The 20,533-nt window shown below is 13.8% G+C and overlaps 1 protein-coding gene across 1 annotated transcript; it reads right to left on the reverse strand.

Annotated features, from left to right (window-relative positions):
• Positions 1-8,804: 8,804 nt before the first annotated feature.
• BO97DRAFT_447207 (uncharacterized protein) lies at positions 8,805-18,727 on the reverse strand (the record flags this gene model as incomplete). Its single annotated transcript, XM_025698746.1, has 2 exons — positions 18,118-18,727; positions 8,805-8,817 (listed from the first exon to the last, which is right to left on the reverse strand). The coding sequence occupies exons 1-2, from the start codon at positions 18,570-18,572 to the stop codon at positions 8,805-8,807; spliced, it is 468 nt and encodes a 155-aa protein (XP_025546098.1). The 5' UTR covers positions 18,573-18,727.
• Between the last annotated feature and the right edge of the window lie 1,806 nt (positions 18,728-20,533).

Below are 20,533 nucleotides of genomic sequence, written 5' to 3' on the forward strand. Positions count from 1 at the left end.
TTTATATTTATAAATATTATAATAAAAGAATATATAATAAGATTATATAATTTATAGATAATAAAATCCTATTTTTTATTATTATTATACTAAAAGAATTAAATTATTTAAGAATTATTATTAATTTTTTAATATTTTTAAATATTTTAGTTATAATTTATAATATAATTAATTAAATTCTTTTATTTAATATAAAGGAATTTATAATAATATAATTAATTTTTTTTATAATATATTAATAATATTTTATATTTAATACTATATTAAAATAATAATTAAATTTAAATAATTTATTTATTTTTATATTAAATTACTTTATTAAGATTTTAAAATATTTTAAATAAAATAATATCTCTAGATTAAAAAGTATTATAAATAAAAAATAATAATTTATATAAATAATTATTATAATAAATAATAAATTTTATATTTATTTATTAGTTTTTTAATACTACTAAATAATAAAAAATATAAGATAATATTTATATATATTTTAATAAGTATTTTATAATAGAAAAATAATAAAATCTAAAAAATTATAATATTAATAAAATAAAAGAAAAAAAAAAGTTTAAAAAAATTATTATTATTATAATAAAAATAATATTATATTTCTAAAATAGAAAAGTATTATTTAAAATATATTAATCTAATATAAATTAATATTATTATTTTCTATTATTAATTACTATATCTATAAAAATAATTAATTAAATTATTAAATTAATAATATTATATTATTATTTTATAACTAAAAATAACTATTATTAAGAAAAAACTAAATTATTATAATTAATTAATATATATAAAGAAAAAAGGTCAGCTAGGTGTAGAATTAAAGTACTAGTATTATATAAATATAGACTAATCCTTATCTTTTTAGAATATAATAAAGCCTAGATATTTAAAATATAGATTTTATTAAATTATTAATATTATAATTATTTTATAATTAAGATATAAGTATTCTATTATAATAATTATTTAATTATATAAATTAATTATAATAATTTAGTTTTTTTTAATAACAGCTGTCTTTAATTATAAGATAATAATATAATACTATTAATTTAATAATTAAATTAATTATTTTTATAGATATAGTAACTAATAATAAAAAATAATAATATTAATTTATATTAGATTAATATTATAGTAAACCTTGGCTTACCTAAGGATTCTACTATTCTGTTTTTCTATTATTTTCTATATTACCCTAGTAGAAGATTTCTTAAATCTCTAAGTTTTAATTATTTCTAAGATTTCTCTCTAATTTAATCTTTCTATTTATTTATTTCTTAGCCTTAATTATTAACTATTATAATATATAGTAGTATATTCTAGTTTTCTAATATATAAGATATTATATTAAGATTTATACTAGTTAAATCTTATTTTCTTTTTCTTAATTTTTATATTTATTTATTTTTTTACTTATTATATACTGGGTTCTCTGTATTAATATCTTTTTATTTACTTAATTAATTATATAGTTTTTTATATTAATATATTTTTTATTTTCCTAATTCTATTTATTATATCTGTTTTTATTTATTATAAAGTACTTAACTTTTTAATCCTAATTTATTATTTTTATTCTAGTTTTAATTTATCTATTCTATTATCTAATTTACTATATTATTTATAATTTCAATTTAGTATATTACTATAGAACTTAATATTATTTATATTTTTTTTTTATAAATTCTTTTTTTTATATTATATTAAGTATTTATTTTATATTATTTCTATTTATTTATTACTTATTATATTTATTTACTAATTATATTTTATATTATTAGTTTTTAATATTAGTTTTAATATTCCTAGACTATTATCTAAATATTCTTAGAATTAATTTATTAAATTATTAATTATTATATATCTAATCTCCAGTTCTTGTAAAAATATCTTAATATTAATTTTTTATAATAAATTTATTATTTATCTACTGTTATATCTACTTTATAATCTTAAAAATATTATATTTATTCTATTTTTTAGAATATTAATAAATTTATATTATATAAAAATCTTAACTTTTTTATTAAGTTTACTAATTATCTTTATATATTTAAACTATATTTTAATTAGTTATTAAACTTAAGTTTCTAGTAATTACTAGAGTTTTTTATTAAACTAAAATAATTATTAAAATATATATATTCTAGAGCTTTAACTATATTAAGATAATTTATTATATTTATATTATAAGTAATAATATCTACTTCTATATTTTATTCTATATTAATTAAAGAATTTAGTAGTCTGATTATACTAATTCTAAATTCTATTATATTAGAATTAATTAATTTTATTACTTTTAAGCAGTATAATATCAGTATTACTAATTTAAATATATCTTATATTATCTAGTATTTTAAGATCTTAGCTAGATTATTTACTAGTTAGATATTCTAAGTATTATTTACTAATTTTATTTCTTATTTTAATCCTGTATTTATACCCTACTCTAGTTTTTTTTATATTATATTATTCTCTAGAACTTATCTTAAGTTTAATAACTTTTTTTTTCTTATTTATAGTTATATTAAACAGCTGTTATTTAGATATTATAAAAAATACTTATTAAAATATCTGTAAAAGTCTATAGAGTATATTAAATTTTATAAAAATATTATAATTTATAAATACCCTTATATTTCTACTATTTTTTTAATAAATACTAATTATAATCTGTATAAGTATAGTATTGTTAAGCTGATTAAGTATATTAAAATCAAGTTTATTAGTAATTCTAAAAATATTATTAAAAGTATTTCTAAATATTATAAAAATATTCTTATACCAGTACCCCAGTATATTATTAAATATTCTAAATATTTAATATATAGATTATATTAGTTCTATTATATTAATATATCTAATATTATAAATATTATAAAAATATCTAATAATATTTCTAGTAATCCTAGTTAACTATAATAGACTATATTAAAAACTATATTAATTAATATTTTTATTTATTTTAATAAAATAAATATTTACTTAAATTAAGTAATAAATACTAGTACTTTATTTAGTAGTAGTATATTTTTTAATAGTAGTAATAGTAATTATTATATTAAAGATTATTCTAATAATTATATAGATTCTCAGAATTTTAATCTAAATAATTAAAATTTCTGTTATATAAAAGATCTTAAGTTTAAAGAAATTAGTTATTTTTATCTTAATCTATTCTCAGATAAAGTTATAAAGTAAATTAATAAAAAAATATATTATAAGAATATTAATATTTTTATTAATTATATTTATAATATTATTTAATATTACAGAGAATTTATAATTAAATTAAACTTATAGATTTATATATATAGTATAATTTTTATATAGTATACTACTAGTTTTATTAAGTAAAAAAAACATCTTATAACTAGTATATTATTAAATAATAAATAATTTAATAAATTAAAGAAATATTTTAAGCTAAGTCTCTATATAGTAATAATAAAATTAAATATTTTATTTTATAAAATAAATAATATATAAGCTAATAAATATATTAGTTAATTTATCTAGAAGATAATTTATTATATTTATATTATTTATATAATTAATTTATTTTAGTAATTAATTTATATTTAAGACTATCTAGATCTATATCTCTATATATAATTAATATATTTAAATAAAAATATTATAATTAATAAGTTTTTTAAGTAGTTTAATTAATAATAATATAACTAGAAAACTCTTATCTATATTATCTGATATAAGAAGTATTCTAGATTCAGACCCTAAGAAATCTATAAATTTTATATTTATTAAAAATCTAATAAACCCTATAAAGAATTTTAGAAATATAATAAGAATTATACTAATAATTTTATTTTTATATTCTATACTAACCTCAGGATATATAAACTTCTTAATAAATTATAATAAATAATTCTTTATTTATTCTAAATAATTATTAGCTTTAGAATAATAATAAGTCTTAAGAAAACTAATATTAATATAAGTTTTAGAATTTAACTTTTAGGTTATTCTAAAAGAATCAGTAAAATTATAAATATATATATATAATAATAATTACTAATCTAATAATACTAGTTAAAGAGTTTTATTATATTTATAAATAAAATAAAAAATACTATATTTAATATTCTGAATAGTAACCAGAGTAATCCTATAAATAAATATATAATTAATCTAAGTATATTAACTATTCTAATTAGTCTTAAATTAAAGAATATAATTATAATTAATCTAATAATAATAATTATTATAAAGACTATAATAATACTTATAATAAATATAATATATATATTATAAATAATAATAATAATATTATTAAAAATACTAAAATCAAAAGTTTTTTTATATAAATTAAAATTTTACTTATCCTATATAATAATTATAATACCCTCTTTATATTAAATAATAAATTATATAAATATTTATTCTATAATATCTAATTATTTAAGTTTATACTATTTAAAATTACTAATTCTTCTAAGACTTTATTTACTAATATTATTAAGTTTAATTATTATAAAAATATTAAAAATAACTAGTCTAAAAATTATTATATATATAATATTCTACTACTACTATAATTAATCTAAATACTACTAAATATTATATATCTATATATATTAATACTAGTTATTTTATAATAATTATAAATACTAATTTTACTTATTTTCTCAGAACTAAAATACAGTTTATAAAAGTATTATTAAATATATCTAGTATTAATTCTAAGTACTAAATAAATAAATATATAATATTTAAGGTATTTTTTCTTAAATAGCTCTAAAAAAACTACTTAATCTAATTTTATAGATATTTTTTATATATAGATATTACTATAAAAGTATATTTAATTAAGAATTTATATCCTAATTTACTTATTAGAACTAATATAATCAGATATAAAAATATTATTATTAATTATAAATATTAAACAGCTATTATTTAAGAATACTAAAACTTTATTTTTTTTATATAAATTTATATAAAACCTAACTATATTAATATACTTATTTATATAATATAGTTAATTATAGTATTACTATATTTAAAAATTTATTTATCTATTAAGATATATATTAATTTTACTAATATTAATTATATATTTAAATCTAAGAATAATATAAGAATATTAATATATATATATTTAGTTAATACTTCTTTTTTATTTATTAAAGTAGTAAATAATATATTTATTTTAGTAATTATTAGTTACTATACCTAAGTAAAAGTATTTATAAATAATAAGTATATTATAATATATACTATTAAAGATTATATTACTAAGCTTAATTATTTTATTATTTATACTAAAGTACTGTATTCTAAAAATACTAATATTAATAATAAGTCTTACTATAAGTATATCTTTAAAATATTAGTATATATTATTAATCTAAATATCTTTTTAGATAAAGTAAAACTTTTTTAAGTATTAATAATATTAAAGTTTTTTTTATCTATATATCTAGTTATATAGTCTAGTCTTTATATTAATAATCTAGATATTAGTAATATTATTATTTTATTTAATAATATTATTATTTATAATAATCCTGAAATTATTTACTAATTTAAAAAGATACTTATATTATATAATATATAGGCCCTACTGGATAGTTTAAATATTAATATAGTTAATATTTCTAAAAATTAATAATTATAAATCTTTTTTAAGAAAAAATAGAAAAATTATATATTAAAATCCTAAGTATACTAAATTCTAAAATATAATTAAAAAGTAATTAACAGTATATTTACTTTTTTATATATTATAAAAAAATATTATATATTATAAAATATATTTTATTATTCTATTTAATATTTATAATATAATATACTGTAAATAATATTTTTAAAGATTATATTATAGTTAATCTTTATACTACTAATAAAAAAACTAAATCTAATTACTATTTTATTTTTATATAAAAAGAAATTTTTTAAATAATTTAAGAATATTACTTATTAAGAATAAGAATAATCAGGTACTTATAGTTATTAATAAGTTTATAAAATATATTAGTATAATTAAAGGATAATCTATTATAAAAATAAATAAATAAAAAATTACTATTATATATTACTTCTAAAAATATAATTAAGATATTCTAAAGATCTTTATTTTTAATTATAATATTTACTTTATATTCTTTTTCTAGAAAAGATTTTTTTTATATTTTATATTTTATTAGTTTTATTCTACTACCTTATATTCTTAAATAGATAATTAGTTAAAATATATAATCTAAACTATTAAGATAATAATATATTATACTATAATTTAATAAAAGTTATAGTTTTCTATTATTTTATTTATTATTTTAATAATTAATTCTATTTTAAATATTATTATAAATAAGTTACTTTACTAATTATTTTTTAATATAAATCTCTAATAACTATAGTATTTTATTAAAAATATTTTAAATTATATCTAGTTATCTAAAAATAAATTTATTAATATTTCTAAAAATATTAGTATATCTAAATACTTTAAAGATATAGTTCTAAAATATCTAAAGATTAAAGTTATTATTTCTTTATATTATTAAGATATTTTTATTAAGCAGGTTAAAAGATATCCTAGATATTTTTAAAAAATCTTTATTATTAAAATTAATACTAATTAAGATTTTTTATTATATTTTAATACTAAGAAAGCCTTTAAGTTTATTATTATCTATATAAAAAAAATATATAATATAAAATATAAACTTATATCTTTTTATATTAGTAATTCTGTATATTTATATATATATAAAAAATATACTATTCCTATAGTTAAAAGTATTAAGATTAAATTAATATAATAATATATTAGCCTATTTCCTGTTATTAAAGTTATTAGATATTATATATATTATTTTAATCTTCTAAAATTATAGATTATTTATTTTATTATTTTTATTATACAGCTTAAGCCTATTTCTGTAGAGATAGATTCTTATAATTATATACTATTTTAGTTTTTTTATATTATTAATAAAAGATTTTCTAATAAAAAATATTAAAAAGTTTTTATTATTCTAAGAAAATATACTATTCTATATAAATATACTAAAAAGCTTATTATTAAATATTTTATCTACTAGTCTAGATATAATCCTACTAATAATATCTAAATCTATAAAAAGAATATTATAGTAGATAATCTAATTTATAAATTTAAAAATACTAGTTATTTTAATTATAATATATTATTTTCTTATATCTATATTTCTTTTTTTTTCTATTTTATAAATATAAATTATTTCTTTATATTTCTATTAATATTTCTATTTTATTTATTATTTATATATATATAATATTATTTTATAAGAATATTAATCTTATTAAACTAGTATATATAATAAACTTTAGTTTACTTAAGGATTCTGTTATTTTATCTTTCTACTATTTTTTATATTATCCTGGTAGAAGACTTCTTAGATCTCTGAATTTTAACTATTCCCAAGATTTCCTCCTAATTTAATCTTTTTATTTACTTACTTCTCAGCCTTAGTTATTAACTACTATAATAAATATATTTCTAATAATATTTTTTTATTTTAAAAATATAATATTATGTTTATTATAATAATAATAGTTTTTTTATATTTTTTTTTCTTTTTTTTATTTTATTAATATTATAATTTTCTAGATTTTATTATTTTTTTATTATAAAATACTTATTTTTAAGTAGTTTTTATTAGTAAATATTTATTAAAATATATATAAATATTATCTTATATTCTTTATTATTTAATAATACTAAGAAATTAATAAATAAATATAAAATTTATTATTTATTATAATAATTATTTATATAAATTATTATTTTTTATTTATAATATCTCTTAATCTAGAGATATTATTTTATTTAAAATATCTTAAAATTTTAATAAAATAGTTTAATATAAAAATAAATAAATTATTTAAATCTAACTATTATTTTAATATAATATTAAGTATAAAATATTATTAATATATTATAAAAAAAATTAATTATACTATTATAGATTCTTTTATATTAAATAAAAGAATTTAATTAATTATATTATAAATTATAACTAGAATATTTAAAAATATTAAAAAATTAATAATAATTCTTAAATAATTTAATTTTTTTTAATATAATAATAATAAAGAATAAAATTTTATTATTTATAAATTATATAATTTTATTATATATTTTTTTATTATAATATTTATAGATATAAAATATATTTATTATTTTAAATATAAATTAATAATAATTATTAAAAAAATTATAATTATAAATATTTTTTATAATTTAAATTAATTTTATTAATAATTTAATAGAAAAATATAAATATTTATTATAATTAAATTAAATTTTATTATATTTTTATATTTTAGATTAGAATTAATTATAAATTTCTAATATTTTTATTAGATAATATTAATTATTTATTTTAGATTTATATTATTATTTTTTATTTATATATTATAATTATTAAAGTTATATATTATTTTATTAATAGAAATAAAGTAAAGAAAATTATAATTAATAAAATAAAATAAAATTTTCTTATTTAAATTATATATAATTTATAAATATTTTTTTATTTTAATAATATTTTACTAGTAATAATACTTTATTATATAATTTTTTTTTATTATTATTATTAAATAAATATTAATTATACTTATATTTTAAATTATATAATAAATATAAGTATAGTTTAATTAAATATAATATATTATTATTTTATATTTTCTTTTATAATTATATATTCTGGATTTTATATTATATTATTTTATTATTAGTTTTTATATATATTATATATATATTTATAATTTTAATAACTGGATCTAGCTAAGATTTTAAATAATTAAATCTAATTAAAATAATAAAATATACTAAAAAAATTAATATTATTAATAAATATTTTACTAAATATAATATTTTTTTAATTTTATAAAGAAAATAACGATATTTTACTATATTTTTATTTTTTATATAAAAAATATTATTAAGTACTAGATTATTAATATCTAGAAATATAAAAATTATAAAAAGATTATTATTAGTAATATTTATATTATATTATTTAATTTTAAAATTATTCTAGAAATAAATTATATAAGTATTATATAATAATTTATTTATTATTTATTTTTTTTTTAAATTTTATTTCTTTAAATTTATATATTTTTATAAGATATTTATTAAGTTTTTAACTAATAATTATTAATTATATTCTAAAAATTATTTTTTTTATTTTATAAAATAAAACTAATTATTTTATAATATTAGATTATTTAATATTTATTTTATTTTCTACTTATTATTATTATCTAAATTAAATATAAATAATAATTTAGTTTTATTTCTCTTAGTTTTCTAAGATTTTAAAAAAGATATATAAAAGATATTATATAAATAATTATATTTTATTAATAAATATAAATAAAATATTTATTTTTTAATTATATTTATAATTTAGAATAATCTAATAAATTTAAATACTAGTTTATAAATTATTTCTTTAAATTTTAGATTGTTAATAAATAGTTTAACTAAGTTATTTTTTTTAAAAATATATATTATTTTATTTTTTTTTTAAAAAATAAGATATTATAATAATTATTATAATAAATTATTTATTTTTTAATAGTCTTTTATTAATTTTAATATAAATTTTCTTAAAAATTATTAAATTTTTTTAGTTTTTTAATAATAAATAATATTTTTACTTTTATAAAGTTATTTTTAATCTATAATTAAAACTCTAGTATATAATTTATAAAAATTTTAAAAAAAATTATTTTAATTAATATATTTTTATAATTATTATAAATAAATTTAGTTTTAGATAATATATTAGTTTAGTAGTTTTAGTTTTTTATAATGAAATATCTTAAATAATATTTTAAGATTTAATTTATTTTTTTAATTTAATTATTAATTTAAATATAGAATATTATTAATAATTTTTTTTTATTTTAATTTAGAAGTAAAAATCTAATTAAAATTAATTAATAAATATAAATTCTTTATTAATAATTATATTTATAGATAATTTATATTTTAGTTTAATTTTCTAATAAAAGATATTAACTAGTTATTTTATATTTATTATATATAATATAAATAAAAAATAATATAATTTTATAAAATAATTAATAATAATAAATATTAAATTAATTTAAGTTTTTTAATAATAAAACTTTAATAGTCTAGTAATAAAATTTATAATAATTTTAATTTAAAATTATAATAAAATTAATAAATTTTTAAATCTTTTATATAATTAATATCTAGAAATTATTTAATATTAATAGATTAAATATATTATTATATATTTTTTTATATATTTTTATAAATTTATCTAGTAGAATTTTCTTTAAATAAATAATTTTATTTTATTTTTTCTAAAATAATTTATTAATAAATTATTATAATAATATTATAGAATTTTTATATAAAAATTATTTAATTTAGATATATATAATCTTTTTTTAAAATATAATAATATATTAATAATAATATTTTAATTTTTTAGTTTAAGAATAGTAGCTTTTTATTATATAATATTTAAATTCTTAGATTATAATTACTTAATTAAACTTTTTAAATTTTTATTAATTTTATTATTATAGATATTTTTAATTTTACTAATTTATTTTACTACTAAAATCTTAATAATTTAGATTAGATCTCATATATAAATTATAATTTAGTTAATTAATTTTATATTAATAAATTTTATAGAACTACTTAATATTATATAAATATTAGATTTAGGTTTTTTTTATAAAGATATTTTATTATATCTAAATTAGGATTTTTTTTTAGATATTATTAAGTAATAAATTAAATATATCTAAAATATTTATATAATATTATTATTATAATTATTATTTATTATATTTAAAAAATCTAGATAAGATATTAGTAAGATTAGTTTTTTCTAATCTATATTTAATAATAAAATTATAGAATATTAATTCTATATATTAATATATTTAATATTTATTTAATTATAATTAATTTATAAAGATTTAAAGATTTATATAATTTAATAAAATTTTAATAATATACTAAATTTCTTCTAGATATTAATACTAGTATTTAAATAAATAAATAATAATAAATAATTTTTAATTTAAGATTATTTAATTTAATTTTATTTTAATAGATTTTTTTAATTACATAATAATTATATAAAATTAGTTTATAAATTCTAATTATATAAGAATTCTAGTTATTTTTTATATAGATATTAATTTTAATTTAAATTAATAATTTAAAATTAAAAAAATAAAATAATAATATTCTCTAGAATATATTAATAAATTAATAAAATATTAATTATTTATTAAGTATAAAATAATATAAACTAGATTTTTTATTATTTTGATTATTTTTTAATAAATTAATTAGAGATAAGATAAGTAATAAAAAATTATAAATAAATTATTAATAAAATTTATAAAATTTAAAAAAAATTTATATTTTATAAAAGCTTTTTAATAATAATTAAAAAATAATAGTATTTATTTATTAAAAGTCTATAATAATATTTTAAAAAGATATTATATAATTTAGAAATTTAATCTAAATCTAAAAAAAAAATGTTTTAAAATTTTAATATATAAGTCTACTTTTTTTAATTAACTTAGAATTTACTTAATATATTTAATGTAATTAAATTTTATTATTAAAAAGATAAGAATATTATTTAAATAAATAATATAAATAATATGAATAATATTAAGAATATTATATAATATAAAATAAATATAATATTAAAAGAAGATAAGAATATTAATTAAATTAAATAATATAATTAAATATTTAAAATAATTATAATATATTTAAGATATAGTTTTTACTTATTTTTTTTTAATATAAATTTAATAATAAATATTTTATATATTAATTTTATTAAAATATTTATATTTTATAAGATAATTAAAAATCTTCATAATAAATAAAAAAAAATAATAATTTTTAATTATAATCTTATTAAGATTATAATAATTTATATAAAAATATAAATTTTTATTTTTTTTAGATATAAATAAAATAAAGGATTTTATAGAATTTTTAAATAATTAAATTTTTTTATTTTTTAAATTTTTATTAATATATTATTTTAAAACTAATAATTTATTTTTAAATAAAAAATAAATAAAATTAAATAAAAATTTTCTATTATTAATAAAATTAATAATATAATTATTTTTATAATAATTAAATAATATTTTAGATTAATTAAAAAAAATATCTTAAAAATCCTAAAGTTTTATTAAAATATTATTATTTTATAAATATTTTAATATTTTATTTTTTATAAATAATTATAACTTCTCTAGTAACTTAATTAAGATATATATATAAATATAATTTTAATATATTTTAATAAATTTTTAAGAATATAATTTTTATATATTATAAAACTTAAATTATTATATTTTATTTTATAAATTTAAATAAATTTTATAATTATTAATAATAATTATAGATAATAAAATAAAAATATTATTAAAATTATAATAAATTATTATATAAAATCTAGTAAACTATTATTAAATTTTTTTTAAATTAATTATTTTAATAAGATTATTCTATATTTTATAATTAGAAATTATTTTATTATTAATAATTTTTAAATTTAAAGATTATAATAAGATTTTAATAAAAAAAAATATTATATAAATTAAATATTAATAATATTATATTTAATACTAGTATTTATATTTATAAATATTTTATTAAAATTTAATATTTATATAGATATTAAGACTTTATTAATTATATTTATTTTAAAAAATTAAATTAGAATAAGAAGTAAGATTTTAATTTTAATTAATTTTTTAAACTAATTTTTTTAGTTTATAATTTCTAGATTTAGTTAAATTTTTTATTTTTTTTAGAATACTAGTTTATAAGATATTTAATATTATTATATAAATAATAATATAATTATTTTTAAATTTAATTAAAAATATAAAATCTTAGAAACTGTTATATTTCTTTATTAAAATAAAATTATTTTTATAATATATTTAGATTTTTTTATTTTTATTTCTATTTTTATTATTATAAATATAGATTCTAATAATAAATAATAATTAATATTATTTTATTATATTTTTTAGATAATTAATAAATATATTCTTTAATATATTAACTAAAATTAAGAAGTAGTTTAATAAAAAAAATAAAATTTTATTTTTTTTTATTATTTTAAAAAAGTATTATTCTAGTATATTAAGATAAATATAAAATTTATATAAATTTTAATTATTTTATTATTATATTTATTTAAATTAATTTATTATATTTAATTTAAATATAATAATATTTCTTATAAAAAAGAAAATTTATTTAATAAAAAAAATTATAAATAATTAATAAATTTTTTTTATTCTAAAAATAATTTTTTAAGATATTAATATTATTTTTATTAATAAATAATACTTATATAACTAATAATTTTAAGAATTTTTTAATAATTAATATTAAATTTAGAAGATATTTTTTAAAAATTATAATTTAAATTATAAAACTATTCTTATTATTTCTAAATATTAAAAAAATAATTTAAATTAAAAAATATTCTTAATTTTAATATCTAATTTTAAATTAGTTAAAAATAATAAAATCTTTTATTAATAATTTAATATAAGATTAATATTATATTACTAAATTTTTTATTTTAATTTAGTAATTTATTATTATAATTATTAATAATCTTAAAGTTTATTAATAATATCTTATATTATAATAAAATCCTTTATTAATAAATTATAAATAATTAGAATAAAAAATTTGATATTTATAAAAAAAGTTTCTAACTTTAAATTATTTTTAGAATATAATTATTAAAATAATATCCTATACTTTTTTTTTTAAATAATTAAAAAAAAAGAATTAGAATTATAAAAAAAAATTAGTTAAATATAGAATTAAAGTACTAGTATTATATAAATATAAATTAATTCTTATTTTTCTAAAATATAGTAAAGTCTAGATATTTAAGATATAGAATTTATTAAATTATTAATATTATAATTATTTTATAATTAAGATATAGATATTCTATTATAATAACTACTTAATTATATAGGTTAATTATAATAATATAATTAAGTAATTATTATAATAGAATATCTATATCTTAGTTATAAAATAATTATAATATTAATAATTTAATAAAATTTATATCTTAAATATCTAGATCTTACTATACTTTAGAAAGATAAGAATTAGTCTATATTTATATAATACTAATATTTTAATTCTATATCTAGCTAATCTTTTCTCTTTATAAAGATATTAATTTTATATATTAATATATTTAATACTTATTTAATTATAGTTAATTTATAAAAACTTAAAATTTTATATAATCTAATAGAATTTTAATAATATATTAAACTTTTTCTAGATATTAATACTAGTATTTAAATAAATAAATAATAATAAATAATTTTTAATTTAGAATTATTTAATTTAATTCTACTTTAATAAATTTTCTTAATTAGATAATAATTATATAAAATTAATTTATAGATTTTAATTATATAAAAATTTTAATTATTCTTTTTTTATAAATATTAATTTTAATTTAGATTAATAATTTAAAATTAAAAAATAAAGTAATAATATTCTCTAGAATATATTAATAAATTAATAAAATATTAGTTATTTATTAAATATAAAATAATATAAACTAGGTTTTTTATTATTTTAATTATCTTTTAATAAATTAATTAGAGATAAGATAAATAATAAAAAATTATAAATAAATTATTAATAAAAATTATAAAATCTAAGAAAAACTTATATTTTATAAAAACTTTTTAATAATAATTAAAAAATAATAATATCTACTTATTAAAAGTTTATAATAATATCTTAAAAAGATATTATCTAATTAAAAATTTTAATTTAAATCTAAAAAAAAAATACTTTAAAATTTTAATATATAAATTTATTTTTTTTTAATTAACTTAAAATTTACTTAATATATTTAATATATTTAAATTTTATTATTAAAAAGATAAGAATATTATCTAAATAAATAATATAAATAATATTAAGAATATTATATAATATAAAATAAATATAATTTTAAAAAAAATAAAAGTATTAATTAGATTAAATAATATAATTAAATATTTAAAATAATTATAATATATTTAAAAATATAATTTTTTATTTATCTTTTTTCTTAATATAAATTTAATAATAAATATTTTATATATTAATTTTATTAAAATATTTATATTTTATAAGATAATTAAAAATTTTTATAATAAATAAAAAAAAATAATAATTTTTAATTATAATTTTATTAAAATTATAATAATTTATATAAAAATATAAATTTCTATTTTTTTTAAATATAAATAAAATAAAAGATTTTATAAGATTTTTAAATAATTAAATTTTTTTATTCTTTAAGTTTTTAATAATATATTACTTTAAAACTAATAATTTTTTTTTAATAAAAAATAAATAAAATTAAATAAAAGTTTTTTATTATTAATAAGATTAATAATATAATTATTTTTATAATAATTAAATAATATTTTAGATTAATTAAAAAAAATATCTTAAAAATCCTAAAGTTTTATTAAAATATTATTATTTTATAAATATTTTAATATTTTATTTTTTATAAATAATTATAACTCCTCTAGTAATTTAATTAAGATATATATATAAATATAATTTTAATATATTTTAATAAATTTTTAAAAATATAATTTTTATATATTATAGAACTTAAATTACTATATCTTATTTTATAAACTTAAATAGATTTTATAATTATTAATAGTAGTTATAAATCATAAAATAAGAATATTATTAAGATTATAATAAATTATTATATAAAATTTAGTAAACTACTATTAAGTTTTTTTTTAAATTAATTATTTTAATAAAGATATTTTATATTTTATAACTAGAAATTATTCTATTATTAATAATCTTTAAATTTAGAGGTTATAATAAGATTTTAATAAAAAAAAATATTATATAAATTAGATATTAATAATATTATATTTAATACTAGTATTTATATTTATAAGTATTTTATTAATATTTAATATTTATATAAGTATTAAGACTTTATTAATTATATCTATTTTAAAAAATTAAATTAGGATAAGAGATAAGACTTTAATTTTAATTAATTTTCTAAACTAATTTTTTTAGTTTATAATCTCTAGATTTAATTAAGTTTTTTATTTTTTTTAAAATATTAGTTTATAAAATATTTAGTATTATTATATAAATAATAATATAATTATTTTTAAGTCTAATTAGAAATATAAGATTTTAGAGATTATTATATTTTTTTATTAAAATAGAATTATTTTTATAATATATTTAGATTTTCTTATTCTTACTTCTATTTATATTATTATAAATATAGATTTTAATAATAAATAATAACTAATATTATCTTATTATATTCTTTAAATAGTTAATAAATATATTTTTTAATATATTAACTAAAATTAGGGAGTAGTTTAATAAAGAAAATAAAACTTTATTTTTTTTTTATTATTTTAAAAAAATACTATTCTAATATATTAAGATAAGTATAAAACTTATACAGGTTTTAATTATTTTATTATTATATTTATTTAAGTTAATTTATTATATCTAGTTTAAATATAGTAGTATTTTTTATAAAAAAAAGAATTTATTTAGTAAAAAAAAATTATAAATAATTAATAAGTTTTTTTTATTTTAAAGATAATTTTTTAATATATTAGTATTATCTTTATTAATAGATAATATTTATATAATTAATAACTTTAAGAATTTTTTAATAATTAATATTAAATTTAAAAGATATTTTTTAAAAATTATAATTTAAATTATAAAACTATTCCTATTACTTCTAGATATTAAAAAATAGTTTAAATTTAGAAATATTCTTAATTTTAATATCTGATTTTAAATTATTTAAAGATAATAAAGTCTTCTACTAATAATTTAATATAAAATTAATATTATATTATAAAATCTCTTATCTTAATTTAGTAACTTATTACTGTAGTTATTAATAATCTTAAAATTTATTAATAATATCTTATATTATAGTAAAGTCCTTTATTAATAAATTATAAATAACTAGAGTAGAAGATTTAGTATTTATAAAAAAAGTTTTTAATTTTAAATTATTTCTAGAATATAATTATTAAAATAATATCCTATACTTTTCTTCTATAAATAACTAAAAAAAAAAGATTAGAATTATAAAAAAAAAAGTTAACTAGGTATAGAATTAAAGTACTAGTATTATATAAATATAAACTAATCTTTATCTTCTTAAAGTATAGCAAGACTTAGATATTTAAGATATAGATTCTATTAAATTATTAATATTATAACTATTTCATAACTAAGGTATGGGTATTCTGTCACGGTAACCACTTGGTTACACGGGTTAACCATAACAATTAGCTAAATATAGAATTAAAATACTGGTATTATATAAATATAAACTAATTCTTATCTTTCTAGTATATAGTAAAGTCTAAGTATTTAAGATATAGATTCTACTAAATTATTAATATCACAACTATTTTATAACTAAGGTATAGATATTCTGTTATAGTAACCACTCAGTTACACAGGTTAATCATGACAATTTACATAATAAATTTTTAAATATAAAATTAAGATTCTCTATTTTGAGAATAACCTAGTAAAAGTATATAAAAACTTTTATTATTAATTAATTTATTTCTTACAATAAAAAATATAAGTAGTACTAATAAAAAAATAAAAGAATTTATATAATTATAAAATAGAACAAATCCTAGAAAGCTATAGGCCAAGTTTGGTGCTGGTAACTCGAACTTGTCAACAGTTTGTGAAAATCATCCATCATGATGGTTTCTAGAACTACCACGCGGAGTGCCCCTTGTGCTGTCAAATTATCAAATATCAACATTCCTAGCTAAATACTTCCTTTTCTCCCCCCCTCCCCAGTTTCCCTGGGATTATCTTAGGGACTCCTTATTAAGACTATGATTGCCGCATTTTTTCTCACATGTCTAACTACGACAACGATGAGACACAACCCGAGCGAAATCCCTTTCTAAGTACATATGTAGTGTTAGTCATTAAAATACAGAATCATGTTATCGACAACAGCGTCAGCACCATGGCTGCCATCTCTTCCCGTAGCTCCAGCCCATTCGCCGTTGCCAAGGGCGGACACGGGATTCGGTTTTCCAATTTCTGTATTACCACCTTCGAAATGATGGTTAAGATTGGTGTCAAATTTGAACCCGTCGCAGTACCCCTCATTATCGCCAGCATAGAAAGTCATACTCTTGATGACCTCACCAGACTGGAAAGAAAATGGTTGATCCGGGTAGTAGTTAACACTCGGGTCTCCGCCGCCAATCCGGCCGCTCGAAGTACCGTCTTCGAAGCCAAACTCGATGGCGCCAAGCACGTCGTAGTTATTGTAGTTGGCCCTCCAGGTTTGAAGATTCACGACCCTTTTTCCTCTTGCATCGTAGGCTTTGCCTCCGGGGCCGCCGTAGGGTCCGTCTTGAACAAGGTCTTCGGTATCAGGCATGTTGATTTGAGATACCACTTTTTCGGGAAAGAAAGAGGGTTTGTTTCTTATAGAGTGAAATTTATGCTTGTAGGGGTGCACAGTAGAATTGAAATCAAGCAACAGACAGCGGATCGAGGTCTGCCTTTATATCCACGACCAAGGAGACCCTTCCCACAAGGCACTGGGCTATGCCTGTGCTGGAACGCGCGTGTGACGTAGTAGACTTGCCTGGTCCTCATTGTTTTAAGAGGTTTTATTCCAAGTGGAGCGAAATATAGCAAGATGTATCCGTAAACTATTCAAGAAGCGCGTCTGCCCAATACATCCTAATAGTGCAGAGGAAGCAATTGGCTAAAAGCATACACAATCTCCACATATGTGAGATCAAAAGGCAAATCCAAAGATAGAAGATGATATAATGACTGCATGACCATCCAAGAATAGACTCCAATGTCTGAGACTGTGCTGCAAACAGACAAAAGACCGAGATTTCATCAAGAACCATAAAGATATAAGGTTTATTTGATATCATACGATAATTCAAGCCTCCCGCCGAACCATGGGTACGTACTGTGTGGAAATACTACCCTAGCCATGTGAGATTATGCTATTGAAAGCAATGTTGCATGGAGCGGTGGGGCACAATTAAACCAAAGCGTGGATTTTGAAAACCGGGAGGGTCGGGAGATCGCTCGGCACCGGCTTACTGCAGACGCGGGGCCTTTTCCAAGGTTGGAGCTCAGAAGTGACGAAAGCAAAAATATCAGACTTTGCATCTTGAGTCGGCAAATCCATGGAGCATATTCCCCAGACGCCGTCGGACACGGTAAAGCATGGACTAGTAGAAAAGAAGGTACAACAGTGCAAATCGTCTCTTGGGGTGCATCTGGCAAGATCGACATCTTCCGATGGCGCAGTGGGCGCAGGGGTTGACTGTAATGTTTGCAGAAGGGCGAGTGTGTGAAGCACGGCATTAAGGGAAGAGACAAATTTTGTCATGTACCTTTAGACTTCCGCGCCTGATATTCTGTATATGCAATAGATTGGTTTGCCTGTAAGGTTAAAGGCACTGACGAGTTGTAGCAACACTCTGGTCGAAAGTGATTAAAAATCCGGGACTGACCGTCAGATATTGACGTCATGTTGTTAAGTTCTTGAAGACGGGTATGAAACGAATATCAGGTTCAGCAAAAGAATGAGGTCCAAAAAGACGGTGACCTCTTTTTCCTCGAATGAAGTCTAAAGGGACTCGAGGCAACCTCTCGCCTCGCATGTTTCGAAACACCGTGACAGGGAAGCTTTGAGGCTGCAATAACCCTAACACATATTTCGGCCAAAATGGCGATTGTTCATACACGAGTCGCGTAAATCAAGGATTAGATGGGTGCAGAAAAGACGCGACAGTTAAAACCTGAAAGGACAATCAAAGAGACCATTAATTACCCACGGGAATGTTTGGTGTGAGAAGCTGTCTGCGGATGAACCAAGTATACTTGTTTGGCTTTCCTTGGGTGGACCGCCATTGACTCGTCCAAAAATGCCATGCGGGAAAAACATAGAACTATTGGCCTTGGACCCACTGACCGAGGGTCTGATTAGTATCGATTGACGCAGTTCAAGCGTCAATGGCCGGACTGGGATGATTGTGACCGCACTTTGGCGGAATATCGTCGTGGCTAGGCCTGGAGCGGGCCATTAGAGGCTGAGGAATCAAGGACAAGAAAGTGCTACATCCTTGCCGCTGTTGCCGTGTTTTGCAACATTATGAAATCTTGTCTTTGTCGTATTTCATGGAGCCTCTCCGGCATGTGCAAACAATCCCTCTGCAGCATTGATCTGAACTAGTGATTATCCGAAGATAGACTATACACGCCTAGTCTCCGACCGGGCTTCAGCTGCAAATGGAGTTAGGATTAAATCAACTTACTCTAAAGTTCAATCCTATGGCCAACAGCTTAACCTCAACTCTACTCAATGCG

Source organism: Aspergillus homomorphus (assembly GCF_003184865.1).
Source record: "Aspergillus homomorphus CBS 101889 unplaced genomic scaffold BO97scaffold_79, whole genome shotgun sequence".
Lineage (NCBI taxonomy): Eukaryota > Fungi > Ascomycota > Eurotiomycetes > Eurotiales > Aspergillaceae > Aspergillus > Aspergillus homomorphus.